General features: G+C 46.5%; 1 protein-coding gene across 6 annotated transcripts in view; it reads right to left on the bottom strand.

Moving 5' to 3' along the window:
* Positions 1-14,313, bottom strand: part of ATP2B4 (ATPase plasma membrane Ca2+ transporting 4) — a 119,350-nt gene that overhangs the window by 21,874 nt on the left and 83,163 nt on the right. For all 6 annotated transcript variants that reach the window (XM_023186928.1, XM_026456680.1, XM_023186931.1 and 3 more), the window contains 10 exons: positions 12,116-12,330; positions 11,245-11,487; positions 9,765-10,006; positions 8,208-8,439; positions 7,181-7,360; positions 6,083-6,170; positions 5,058-5,164; positions 2,068-2,259; positions 1,397-1,610; positions 120-331 (listed from right to left, as the gene is read on the bottom strand). In XM_023186928.1, coding sequence (XP_023042696.1) covers positions 120-331; positions 1,397-1,610; positions 2,068-2,259; positions 5,058-5,164; positions 6,083-6,170; positions 7,181-7,360; positions 8,208-8,439; positions 9,765-10,006; positions 11,245-11,487; positions 12,116-12,330 — 1,925 coding nt within the window. The remainder of the gene's footprint in view (positions 1-119; positions 332-1,396; positions 1,611-2,067; positions 2,260-5,057; positions 5,165-6,082; positions 6,171-7,180; positions 7,361-8,207; positions 8,440-9,764; positions 10,007-11,244; positions 11,488-12,115; positions 12,331-14,313) is intronic.

The raw sequence follows: 14,313 nt of genomic DNA, 5'->3' as shown, positions 1-14,313 counted from the left end.
CCTGTCCCAGTCCCCATAATTCCCTCATTCCTTTTCTTAGGTATGTAGGCAACCCTGGCTCCCAGCTTCTGCCCTTCATCATCCTAGATCTCCTGCCCCAACTGCAGATAGAATCTTACCTGGCAGATGAATGTGCCCAAGACTACAGAGCAGAAGATAATGTTGCGGTAGATGCCTGAAAAGACATTCTTCTCTCCATGGATCTTTCGGGAGTTGATTTCATTGAAGAGCTGCATCAGCACGAAGGTGTTAAAAACAATGGTATAGTGCTGGGTGGGTGGTGAATGTAGAGGTGCTTTCCTCCCACTATCAATATCAAAGAATTTCTCACCTAGTGGGGAGAGGAGAAGCACTGGAAGTTACGTGTGGTCTGAACTAAAAGTCAGAATGTGTTGGTACAGCTATACTGCTTGCTTATGGCTGGTGTCCATTCTAATTGATCAATATCTGAGCTGTACTAGTTATTTATTTTTTTGACACAGGGTCTCACTCTGTCGCCCAGGCTGGAGTGCAGCGGTGTGATCACGGTTCACTGCAGCCTGGACCTTCTTGCTCAAGTGATCCTTCCACCTCAACCTCCCATATAGCTGGAACTACAGGCGTGCACCACCATGCCTGATTAATTTTTTGTTGTACTAGTTATTACATATTTCAAATGTTAGTTCTGGTCTTGACTTATTTTACCTTCCCTCTCAGTTTGCTGCATTGATACCTGGTCTCATGTAGTGCAGCATGGTAGTAAGACTATGTGCACTGGAGTCAGGCAATCACAGGTTTGAATTTTAGTGCAACTATGTACTCATTATGGGACCTGAGCTTAATTTTTTGCATCCATAAGAAAGAAACAGGCCGGGTGTGGTGGCGCACGCCTGTAATCCCAGCACTTTGGGAGGCCGAGGCGGGCAGATCACAAGGTCAGGAGATCAAGACAATCCTGGCCAACATGGTGAAACCCCGTCTCTACTAAAAACACAAAAATTAGCCGGGTGTGGTGGCGCATGACTGTAATCCCAGCTACTCAGGAGGCTGAGGCAGGAGAACCGCTTGAACCTGGGAGGCGGAGGTTGCAGTGACCTGAGTTAGCGCCACTGCACTCCAGCGTGGGTGACAGAGCAAGACTCCATCTCCAAAAAAAAAAAAAAAGAATAAAGCCTCCCTTGTGAAATTATTATTGAGTACAGACAGTATACACGGTACACACAGTACTGTCTGTACTCAAGAGTACTGTATGAGTACATACAGTAGCATAATGCACCATGTAGCAGAGCACAGGAAGCACTGGGAGGTAAAGCTGCACTTATTCCTGGTCTGTGTGCTTGCTCTCACGCTACCTTCTTTCTCTGCCTCCACCACCAACCAGCACCCCAGCTGCTAGCCCACCCCCAGAGTGGCTCACCCGCAAAGACAAGGATAAAGATGACAAGGAGCTGATAGAATGCATGGCCCAAGATGTTCTTCATCATAGTGCGCGAGATCAGAGGCTTATTTCGGCCATAGGGGCGCCGCTTCAACAGAGATTCCGTAGGGGGCTCTGTGGCCAGGGCCAATGAAGCAAAAGTGTCCATGATTAGATTAACCCACAACATCTGCACAGCTTTCAGTGGGGAATCCTGGTGGGAAGAAGAACCAGTCCTTTTAGCTTTTCTCAGAAACCAGCCCACCTTTGCCCTTTTGAAGGCCCAGCTCCCATGACCCACCTAGACTTGGAATCTGGCCACTTAGCTGAGTGACTGTGAGAAACTTACTTAACTTCCTTGAGCCTCAAGTTCCTCACCCGTAAAATGGGGATAATAATACCTACTTCACAAGGTCATTTTTGAAGAATACAGATAGTGCATATAAATGCTTATTATAGTGGCTGACACATAAGTGCTAAGTGAAGGCCTGTAAGTTACCATCATTCCACATAAGCAGATGAAGACAGCGGACTTGGAAGAGCTAACTCCTGTCCCAAAGTCACGGGGAAACCCTGTCTTTACTCTTCAGTAAATACACCATACCCTCCACCCCATATTCCTTAGCCCCTGACTCATCCCTCCCGTCTCAGCCCACCTACGCCCCCTTCACCTGAGTGATACAGGCTCCAGTGAAGGCTACAATCACGGCCACCACGTTGACAGTGAGTTGGAACTGCAGGAACTTGGAGATGCTGTCATAGACGTTTCGTCCCCACATCACTGCCTTCACAATGCTGGTGAAGTTGTCATCTGTTAGGATGATGTCTGAAGCCTCCTTTGCTACATCTGTGCCTGCGATGCCCTGAGGTAAGATGGGAGGGAAAATAGTGAGGGAGTGGACAAAGCCCAGGCTCCATTTCCTGACCTCCAGGAAGCTTTAGACTTCGGTGTAAATACTACAGGGCACACTAGTCACACAAAAGAAAACAAAGAGCAAATGTGTCACTGTCACTCATTAGAAAGGATGGCTGGGGCCTGATGTCACCAACCTTACTGTTGAGCCCAGACTGGGAATTACAGTCATCTGTGATATCCCTTGCACCCTCCCCTCCTACTCCCTCAACCTTAGAAACTAATGAAAAGGTAGAGAGCAAATCCTGTCTATTCTACCTCCAAATTCTTACATTTCTGTTGCCACTGCCAGCATCTCATTTAAGCTCATGTCATTCCGACACCTTTGAGAAACTCTGCATTTGTTCTAGGAGCAGTAGTATGGCAGTACAGTTCCGAAGTTTCATCTTTGTTCAAAATTTTCTTTTTAAATTAAATTTAAAAAAAATTCGAGACAGGATCTTGCTTTCTTGTCCAGGCTGGAGTGCAGTGGCACTCAGCTCAATGCAAGCTCTGCATCTGGGGCTCCAGTGACCCCCCCACCTTGGCCTCCTGAGTAACGGGACTACAGGCATTTGCTCATCCTGCTTGGTTAATTTTTAAATTTTTTGTAGACATGGGGGTCTCTCTATATCACCCAGCTTTATAATTACTATTATGAAATAATCTCCAAGTTATGTTGTTAAGTGGAGAAAGAAAGGTAGAAAAAAGAATTTATGGTATGGTATCACTTATCTAAGGGGGCAGGTCATAAATATATTACATTTATTTATTTATATTATTTGAGACAGAGTCTTGCTCTGTTGCCCAGGCTGGAGTACAGTGGTGTGATCTCAGCTCACTGCTACCTCCGACTCCTGGGTTCTAGTGAGTCTCCTCTCCTGCCTCAGCCTCCTGAGTGGCTGGGATTATAGGCATGCACCACCATGCTGGGCTAATTTTGTATTTTTTAGTAGAGACAGGGGTTTCATCATGTTGGCCAGGCTGGTCTTGAACTCCTGACCTGAGGTGATCCACCCGCCTTGGCCTCCCAAAGTGCTGGGATTATAGGCATGTGCCACCATGCCGGGCCCACATTTGATTATATTTTAAAGGAGCAAACAGAAGAATAAATCAAAAATGATAGAAAAAAATTACCTATTGAATTAAGAGGTAAGCAACAAGGCAAAGGCAACGAGGGTAGAAGCCGGATTTCTATGAATATACCTTGTTTTGCACATTTGATTTTAGAATCATGTATTTTATTTCTCTTGCTCTTTTTTTTTTTTTTTTTTTTTGAGACAGGGTCTTGCTCTGTTGTCCGGGCTGGAGTGCAGAGGTGTGATCTTGGCTCACTGCAGCCTTGAACTCCTGGGCTCAAGCAATCCTCCCACCTCAGCCTCCCGAGTAGCTGGGACTACAGGTATGTGCCAGCACACTTGGCTAATTTTTAATTTTTTTTAGAGATGGGAGTCTCACTATATTGCCTGCCTCGAAATCCTGGCTTCTAGTACTCCTTCCCCCTTGGCCTCCCAAAATGTTGGGATTGATTACAGGTATGAGCCACCACACTGGCCTAAAAAGCAATCTCTAAAATGGAAAGTAACATGATATAAATGATCTGGTCATTTGTCTTGGTAGCACAACTGCACACAAAAAAATGTTACAAATGCCTTAAAAACAATAATTTGATGGCACATTCCTGGTAGCCTATACCTATGGATAAAAGGAACTATAAGAAAAATATTGAATTGTTTTTGGCAGAGTAATTGTATTATTAATACTATTGATATTTTGTAACTACTTGAAATATTTTAGAATAAAACAAAAAATAATCATGTTAATGCCATTAGGAATCAAAATTTTCAGCTTAAGGGATACAAACATAAAATCAGGGAAGTTAAATACAATTAGAAGCTGGGTGTGGTGGCTCATGCCTGTAATCCCAGCATTTTGGGAGGCCAAGGTGAGCAGATCACTTGAGGGCAGGAGTTCGAGACCCCCCCCCGGCCAAAATGGCGAAACCCCATCTCTACTAAAAAATACAAAAATTAGCAGGGTGTGGTGGTGCACGCCTGTAATCCCAGCTACTCAGGACGCTGAAGCAGGAGAATTGCTTGAACCCGGGAGGCAGAGGTTGCAGTGACCCAAGATTATGCCACTGCACTCCAGCCTGGGTGACAGAGTGAGACTCTGTCTCAAAATAAATAAATAAATATATAAATAAATAAAATAAAATAAAATTTGAAAGTTATAAATTAGGAAGTTAGACATCTATAATTCTTTCAAAAATTATTATTTATTATTTCTTCTAAAAGTGGAATAAAAAGAAATATATAATTCTAAAGTTAAATGAAAAACAGAAATATGGAGCCTTGGAACGTGTGGTTTTAAATGAACTTTCCAAGTGATTCTGATGCTCTTGGCCTCAGAAGTGAAAAGCAGAGTACCCAGTGGTGCCAGCCACACAGTGCGCTTCCCATAGGAAACATGAATCTTCTAGAGTTTGCCTAGTCGACAACATCACATGTTTATGGGCAAGTTTATGTTGGTCTGGCTTTCCTGCATATGATCCTTCATGACTTCCCTCCCTCTGATCTACTCTTCATACTCGATGGGTCCCCAATTACATATATAATGATTGACCAGGTAGATAGGAGAGATGGAGTTGGACAAAAAAGCATCCCGTGGGCTACGCCGGTGTAGCAAGCAGCAGGCAACCAGAAGCCGGACTTGGCTTTCTGATGGAGAAGGCAGCTTGCAATCAGAGAGACACTGTGCTGAGCTTACCATGGCAAAACCAACATCTGCTTTCTTCAGAGCAGGTCCGTCATTTGTGCCATCACCAGTGACAGCCACGACCTGCCGCTGTTCCCCAACAGTGCTGTCAATGATGCCTGGGAGAAACAGACACACCACAGTGAGGTTTTCTGGTCTCCCTCACCCCTCAGTTCCTACCACCCGCCACTCCTTCTACTTTCCTCTTTCCTTCCCTTTTCCCTTTCCTAGAGGTTCTATAGGAACCACCCAAGGGCAGTAAGTTGTTTCATGGGTAGCACTGAACTAAGTTTGTCCTCATCTGGTACCCTAAGGCAGCTATGAATAACACATTGGATGGATTTCAAGGCAGAGACCTAGGGGTCAAACTGCACCATTTCCACCTACCAGCTGGGCAATTTGGGTAAGTTACTTGTCTTCTCAGCCTCAAACTTCCTCATTTGTAAAATGGGAATACCTGCCCTGCCTAGTTCACAGTACTATTGGTAAATAAGACATGATCATGTTTTTAAGAACCCAACAACTTGCCAGGTGCAGTGGCTCACGCCCGTAATCCCAGCACTTTGGGAGGCTGAGGTGGGCGGATCACCTGAGGTCAGGAGTTCGAGACCAGCCTGGCCAACATGGCGAAACCCTGTCTCTACTAAGAATACAAAAATTAGCCAGGCATGGTGGCGGGCACCTGTAGTCCCAGCTACTCAGGAGGCTGAGGCAGGAGAATCATTTGAACTCAGGAGGCGGAGGTTGCGGTGAGCCGAGATTGTGCCACTGCACTCCAGCCTGGGTGACAGAGCAAGACTCTGTCTCCAAAAATAAAAACAAAACAAAACAAAAAAAAAACCCAACAACTTTATTGTGTGTCATACTCACCAAGGGCTCAGATGTTTGCTAACTGTATGTTCTCCCCAGATAGCCTGGGAGATCTCCTAGGACCTCCCTATTTGGACAGGAGAGTGACTTTGGCTGGTGGTTCTTATCTGTCTTCGCCCTGGCCTGCCTTCAGCTGTTGCAGGCACCTATTTGGAAGCCAACCTCACCTTTCACCAGGGTGTGCTTGTCAGTGGGAGAAGATCGCGCCAGGACCCGAAGCTTAGGCCAGATCTTGTCCAGCTTTTCTTGCTCTACCTGCCAACACCAGACCACACCTGGATCAGTCAAACTCAGAAAAGCTATCCAGGAAAGTCTTACTTCTCCATATACTTGGAGCCACTGGGAGATTGGGTACACCACAGTCCCACATGATAGTGTTATTCTGGCTTCAGCAGAGATTAAACAGCCAACCAGTCACCAAGGGTAGATTCATGGATGATGACCATCCAGGCCCTACTTTTTTTCTTTTTCCTCCCAAGTGCCTACCTGGGAGCCAATCCCCCATTTCCCAGACCTTTAACGGGCGGTGGGCCAGGGTTGGCTGTTGGCTCGGGTGGGTAAAGTGGTGCTTCTGAGGTCTTAGGTATGATTTCTATGTAGCTCAGGAAGCTTGGATCTGTGCCACTGCCAGACCACATTCTCCTTTAGCCACTGTTAGCCAAAGGGCAGGGACACAGGAGGGATGGGCTAGGGGGACGTCAGTAAAAAAAACTGAAAAAGCAGAAAGACACGAAAAATTAGTGACACTGTCTCAAAAGATAGCTAGTGAGCTCACTAGCTTCATTCACAAGCAACTCCCATTTTTTTTTTTTTGAGATGGAATTTTGCTCTGTTGCCCAGGCTGGAGTACAGTGGCGCGATCTCGGCTCACTGCACCCTCCGCCTCCCAGGTTCAAGCGATTCTCTTGCCTCAACCTCCCCAGTAGCTAGGACTACAGGTGCATGCCACCATGCCCAGCTAATTTTTGTATTTTTAGTAGAGACAGAATTTCACCATGTTGGCCAGGATGGTCTCGATCTCTTGACCTTGTGATCCACCCACCTTGGCCTCCCAGAGTGCTGGGATTACAGGCATAAGCCACCGCGCCTGGCCAGCAACTCCCAATGTTACCATATGAGCAGCTTTGGCACAAGGAGATGCTTCACTATGAATAGCTTTCACTTTAGAAAACACCCACTTTCCCGCACATGACCCAGATGCCTTACGCTGGAACCCGCCTTTTCCTCGTCAGGGGAGGTCCTGGATCCCCCTACCCAGGACCCACCTCGCCTTTCTCGTTGCGGATGAGCCGGTTGAATTCTTTGCCTTCTAAGCACAGGAAGTCATCCCCAGGGGTCAGAATGCCACATTTGGTGGCAATGGCCCGGGCTGTGTTGATGTTGTCACCTGTCACCATTCTGACAGTAATGCCAGCTTGTTTGCATTTGGCAATAGCATCTGGCACCTTCAGAGAGTGAAGAAAGGGGAAAGGTGCAGATGAGGGTGGTGACCCTGGTAAGCTGTCCCTGTACGTCTGTCCCTTTGTGGCAGACAGGAGACAGGCACCCTAGAAGTGGTGCCATGTGGCATGGGCTAGGTCTGGTCATGTTGATATTGTTAGGTGCCACCTCACTTCTGTCCTACCCACAGCAGTCACATTTGAATTTGCCCTACTGCACCACGAGTTGAAGGGGAAATTTGCTTTGAGAGCCAGGTGTAAAAACTTGCTCTTCCACTTACAATCGAGACCCCTTGGCAGGGCATGGATGGCATTTTGCGATCTGGCCACTGCTTTCTTTTCTAGCAGAAGCTTCTGCCACTCTCCACCCACCTGGCCCATGCTCCAACCATATCAGCTCTTTGTAATTTCCCACATGCATGACACCCTCTCATGCCTCTGGGCCTTGACAATTAATAGTCCATCTGTCTACACTTCTTAGAAGCAGAGACTTTTCAATCCCCTAGTGTCTAGAATAGTTATCAGCACACAGCAGTTACTCAAAAAGAATGTGTTGATTGAAAGGAGGGAGCTAAAGACAAAGTTGGTGTCCTGATTAAATCAATCTCCTGACAATACTTAAGTGTCAAATAATGAGCCCAATAAGCCCTTTGCTTCTGAACACTCAGACAGCATTAACCCTAGTAATGCCACATTCTATTAAACTGGTACTCCACAGCAGTCCTGTGAAGCAGGAAGCACAGAAACATCTATCCCTGTGAGAAGCAGTTAGGTTACCTGCCTGGGGTCACAACTAGAAAGGGAACTAGTACTCCATTTCCTGAGACTCCTGGGTGGCTTCCCACCCTCTCACCTCTGGGCGCACAGGGTCCTCAATGCCCACCACTGCGATACAGGTCAGTTCAGTGAGGATCTCATTCTCATTGTCCCAAGAGGGCTCTGCGTCATTGAAATCCCGGTAAGCTATGCAGATAGTCCGGAGTCCGTCACAGGCCATGGGCTCGATGACAGTGCGTATCATATCATCTCTGTCTTTATTCCTGAATGGCACTGCTTCCCCTTTCCGGTCCAGGATTCGATTACACCTGGGGAGGCGCACAGTAAGAATGCGGTGTCTCCCTTCCCACTCAATACATTTCTATAATCATTGACAGACATTTTGACCACTCTGTATTATTCCTAAAGACATTGCTCCAAGCGTGGCCAAACATTTCCTTCATCCATTACCCAGCTGAGTCCCTCTTTCCAAGGTGGGTGGGCTGTGGATGGAGTAAGGTCTAGGTAGGTAGAGAGTAGGATTCTCCCATGTCATCTGTTCTTACCCATATGTGAATGCAATGCGAATCATTTGTGAATCACCTGCTCTTTTGAACTTCTTGAAGGCAGAGAGACTTTTTCATCCGAGTATTCAGAATAGTGCTCACTGTGTGGTGGTGGTTTAGGGGGAGGTTTCCTATACAAGAATGTGCTGATTAAAAGAAGGTGGCTAAAGCCAAGTTGGAGCACTGGTTAATTCAGCCCTACTGGCCCTATACCTAAATAGGGTCAAATTTTGATGATCTATGGGTAATCTATTAATAGTCACTTTTTTTTTTTTTGTGAGACAGAGTCTCACTCTGTCACCCAGGCTGGAGTGCAGTGGTGCAATCTTGGCTCACTGCACCCTCCACCTTCTGGGTTCAAGCGATTCTCCTGCCTCAGCCTCCTGAGTAGCTGGGATTACAGCGCGCACCACCATGCCTGGCTAATTTTTGTATTTTTTTTTTAGTAGAGACAGGGTTTCACCATGTTGTTTGGGCTGGTTTCGAACTCCTGACCTCATGATCCGCCTGCCTCGGCCTCCCAAAGTGCTGGGATTACAGGCGTGAGCCACTGCGCCTGGCCGAATAGTCACTTTTAAAGTTACATAAATTCCCTGTAATCAGAAATGGGAATGGGAAGCAAAGAGAAGGAAAAAAGAACACAGAACAAACATTTCTAGTACTTGTTATGTACAAGGCATTTTACATACATTGAATCATTTAGTACTTTTAGGAGCTGAGTACGGCTCTCTCTGTTTTCAGATTAGGAAATGGAAACTGAGGATCATCCAGGTCTGAATCCTGGCTGTGCCACTGTTAGCTGTATCACCTTGAGTGAGATACTTAACTTCCTTAAATCTCTGTTTTCTCATCTGTAAAACTGGGATCATCACAGTACCCACCTTACTGAGTTGTGAGGATTAAATACAACAAGCCACCGTAAGCACTTAAAAAACATGTGTGGCCTGAGTAGACGCTTGGATATTAGTTATTATGGCACCACCTGGCTGGAGGGCTCCCTCATCCGCATGGGTTCAGTGTGGGGTGTGCACCCATGCCTTCCTGAGGAGAGGCTCTCGAAGGGAAGCAGAGCGGTCAGGGGTGCTCACTTGCGCAAGATGATCTCAGAGGCGCCCTTGCTGTACATACGGAAGCCACCGCTGGGATTCCTGATGACGGTGCTCATTGACTTGCGCACTGAGTTGAAGGTGTACACCTTGTAGAGCTTTTCCTCGGGCACTTCATTACGCACAGCCTGGTAATCCTGCTTCAGATCTGTGACAAAGCCTAGCAGGGCACACTCGGTCTTGTTGCCCACCTGCCGAGGCAGGCCTCCCTCCTTCTCTGGAGGCTGGGAGAAGAAATATACACAGCACTAGTGAGTAAGATGCCTTGACAAGGCAGAGAACTTAGGGAGGAACGAACTCATTTACAAAGCCTTCACATTATATACCTAGAGCTCATTGGGGAAATAACATTTGTTTTTTGTTTTTTTTTCTTTTCTTTTTTGGAGATGGAGTCTCGCTCTGTTGCCCAGCCTGGAGTGCAGTGGCACGATCTTGGCTCACTGCAACCTCCACCTCCTGGGTTCAAGTGATTCTTCTGTCTCAGCCTCCTGAGTAGCTGGGTCTACAGGTACCTGCCACCATGCCTGGCTAATTTTTGTATTTTTAGTAGAAATGGGGTTTCACCATGTTGGTCAGGCTGGTCTCAAACTCCTGACCTCAGGGGATCTGCCCACCTTGACCTCCTAAAGTGTTGGGATTACAGGCTTGAGCCACCGCACCTGGCATCTTTTTTCTTTTTCTTTTTGACATAGCATCTTGCTCTGCCGCCCAGGCTTGACTGCAGTGGTGTGATCTCAGCTCACTGCAGCTTTAACCTTGTAGGCTCAAGTGATCCTCCCACCTCAGCTTCCTGAGTAGCTGGGACTACAGGTGCGTAATCATGCCTGGCTAATTTTGTTTATTTTTGTAGACATGAGGTCTCACAATATTGCTCAGGCTGGTCTCAAACTCCTGGGCTCAAGCGATCCTCCCACTTTGGCTTCCCAAAGTGCTGGGATTACAGACGTGAGCCACTATGCCCAGCCTGTTTTTTTTCAAGGATAGGCAGAGAGTGGTCAGTGGTAACTGTGATCCTTGTGCCATCCAGGGCTTAGGGATTTTGTAGTTTGCTCTAGTGGTAGTGCTGGTGTCTCGCCTTGTGTGGTCTTATTCTAATACTCTGTGCTTGTTTCTGGAAAGTGAGTAATTTCCTTCTGATAAGCCCAATTCTACTTTGGGCTACTTTCTACTTGCCCTCCTTAGAGACATTGCCTTTACATGCTAATCGGGAGGGTATTTCCTGGCCATAGATTTTTACAGGCCCTTGCCCCAAACCCTCCATTGACTCCCAGGGACTTTTCCATAGTCTCACCCAAACATGTTCACTCCAGAGTGAGAAATGGTGCTCACTCTCACCTGGGATGAGAATTTAGGGATGGCAATTTAGGCAGTGTAAACAATAAGCGGGTTCATTTCAGAGAAAATGGATGTTCCCTTCCAACCAACCACCCATTCTGAGTGTCTAGGCAAAGGAGATGCTTACCAGAATCTTGGAGGTATAAGCGCTGTTGATAGAAATGCCATTGACAATGAGGTCCAGGACTTTGGGCAGGAAGACATCAGGGCTTGGGATTTGACGGTAATGGATGCCCCCAATATAAGCCTGTACCACAGTCATGCGGTTCATGGTCAACGTGCCTGTCTTATCAGAGCAGATGGCGGTGGCATTGCCCATGGTCTCACAAGCATCCAAGTGCCGCACCAGGTTATTGTCTTTCATCATTTTCTACAAAGGAGAAAAGACTTGAGAGGGGGACTAACTGGACTCTCCTAAATATAGGTCAAAGCCACTTCCTAGCCAATATCTCTCCATATTTCATCTTCCAGTCCCACACAAAAATCCAAGATACTGGCTGGGTGCAGTGATTCATGCCTGTAATCTCAGCACTTTGGGAGGCTGAGGTGGGCAGATCACCTGAGGTCAGGAGTTCAAGACCAGACTGGCCGACATGGTGAAACCCTGTCTCTACAAAAGATACAAAAAGTAGCTGGGCGTGGTGGTGCACACCTGTAATCCCAGCTACTTGGGAGGCTGAGGCACAAGAATCACTTGAACCTGGGAGGCTGAGGTTGCACCATTGCACTCCAGCCTGGGTGACAGTGACTCTGTCTTAAAAAAAAAAAAAAAACCAAGATACCATTTTTGTCATTCTCTGAAGGTTCTACAGGGTCATTTCAACATTGATGCATCTGACAGAGATAGTCCTTCCATAACACCAGGGACTTCTGCTCTTGTGAGGCACCAGCCAAAGTTTACAGATGATAGAATGGCTTATCTTTTCACTAAGGGTTACATGGAACCCTTCCCTCCCATCTCTATCCTAAAGGAAGAGATAGGATTGTTCCAGTCTCACCTTCACAGAGTAGGCCAGTGAGATGGTGACAGCCAGAGGCAGCCCCTCTGGCACAGCCACCACCAGTACAGTGACGCCGATGATGAAGAACTTGACAAAGTACTGGATGTAGATTGGAGTACACTCAGGGAGCCATGGTCTGCGATTTATCACAAAGTTGTCAATCACAAAGTATAGAATCAGGATGAAAACTGTGAGAGCAGACATGAGCAGACCTGTCCAGAGAAACAAGTCACATGAACCCAGGCCTGAGGGCATTCCTAGGGCCCTAGCCAGAGATAGAATGGCATCAGTTGTAGCCTTTGTTGCCAATTGTTAAAACCACCATCTCCAGGAAGACTTACTAAAATCCCCACCCAGTCTCTGTTGCTTATACATTATGGCATAAGGAACAAACACTGGTTTTGTATTTCAAAGACACAGGTTCTATTCTCAGCACTGTACTAACTTGACTTGTGGATTTGGACAAGTCATTGACCCTCTCTGGGCCTGTTTCCTAGATCAAATTCCTCATTCATAAATCAGGGGGTTGATCTGTTTCCTGAAACAGCATTCTATGATCCTATTCCACACCCACCCTCTCCCTATGATTCATGATGTCATGACTGTACTTGTCCATTTCCTATAGTTTATCAATTTTGACTTCTCCCCTACTAACCTCCGAATGCTGGACAATTCACACCTTGTTTACAGCAATGCCTCTATGGTGCTAGTGTGTCACCTGCGTGACTAACTCTTAGAACAGCGCTTCCCAACCTTTCTCGTCATGGCACACATAGAAGATGCCAATAATAGTAAATATTTATGTGGGCACCTACTGTGGGCCAGGCAAGCACTTCACAACAACCCTGTGAGATAAGTTACTATTATCACTTCCTTTTTAAAGATGACGAAATGAAAGTACTGAGAGGTCCTTGGTATGGTTCATTGGTAGAGTGACCAAACCATCCTGAGACTACTGAACAGTTTCCAGGGATGTGGGGCTTTGCCAAAATTGAGAAAATCCCAAGCAAACTGGGACGGTTGGTGACCCTACACATTACAGTATGTGAAAGAATCTGCTGAAGGTCAAAACCGACTGGCCTAGGGATTCTGATTGCCATGGGTGCTGCCTGGATGCTTTGAGGGCTGATGGAATCAATACCTGGGGACAACTGTCCCTAACTGTGGCACAATATTTGGGAAAAGCTCTGCTTTAAATCATTGTCTGGTTTTGGTTTTTGCTTTTCCCAAGGGCCAGATGATTCGGGGGCCTCCAAGCAAGGCTAGAGATGATGATATCAATGAAAGCAAATTCTTCTGTACTTTACTTGATTAGGGCCAGGACTCAGGTGGAGAAGCAAGCCACCGAGGGTGCAAATTTAAGAAGGAACTCACTCTTCAGGTGGTGGAAGGCATCTGACTTGCCTCACCCTATTCCTGGACTGGCCTAATATATAAAATAAAGCAACAAAGGAGACTAGTGGCCAGCCATCAGGTAGCTTGTACTCTCTAAGAAGAATAAGGCAGGGGCCAGGTGCAGTGGCTCAGGCCTGTAATCCCAGCACTTTGGGAGGCTGAGGCCGGCAGATCACTTGAGGCCATGGGATCACTTGAGGCCAGGGGCAGATCACTCGAGGACAGGAGTTCAAGACTAGCCTGCCCAACATGGCGAAACCCTGTCTTTACTAAAAATTAGCCAGGCATGGTGGTGCATGCCTGTAATCCCAGCTACTCGGGAGGCTCACTTGAACCCCTGAGGTGGAGGTTGCAGTGAGCCAAGATTGCATCACTGCATTCCAGCTTGGATGACAGAGTGAGGCTTTCTCACAAATAAACGAACAAACAAGCAAAAACAACAATAAAAAAACAAGGCAAGGATTAGGAGAATAGTACAAGGGTTAGGTGGGGTATATTTAACGTTTCAGACCTGTGTGTTTGATCCTGCACCTGCAACTCATCTCATCCATGTACAGTTCATATGCAAGAGATTTCACCATAGTTAAAATTAGCTAGGTACTAGAATGGACACGAAGAGGTTAGGCCAACTCAGTCCAGTAGATCTTTCTGTGAAACTTAAGAAGTTCTCTATTTGTGCTGTCCAATATGACAGCCACTGCTAGCACATGTGGCTCGTGACCAACTAAAATGTGCCCCAGCAACTGGATTTTTAACTTTATTTACTTGTAATTAATTTAAATTGCAGCAGTCACATGTGG

Source organism: Piliocolobus tephrosceles, chromosome 1 (assembly GCF_002776525.5).
Source record: "Piliocolobus tephrosceles isolate RC106 chromosome 1, ASM277652v3, whole genome shotgun sequence".
Lineage (NCBI taxonomy): Eukaryota > Metazoa > Chordata > Mammalia > Primates > Cercopithecidae > Piliocolobus > Piliocolobus tephrosceles.
The sequence above is the reverse complement of the archived record's forward strand: the minus strand, read 5'-3'. Positions and strand labels throughout refer to the sequence as shown.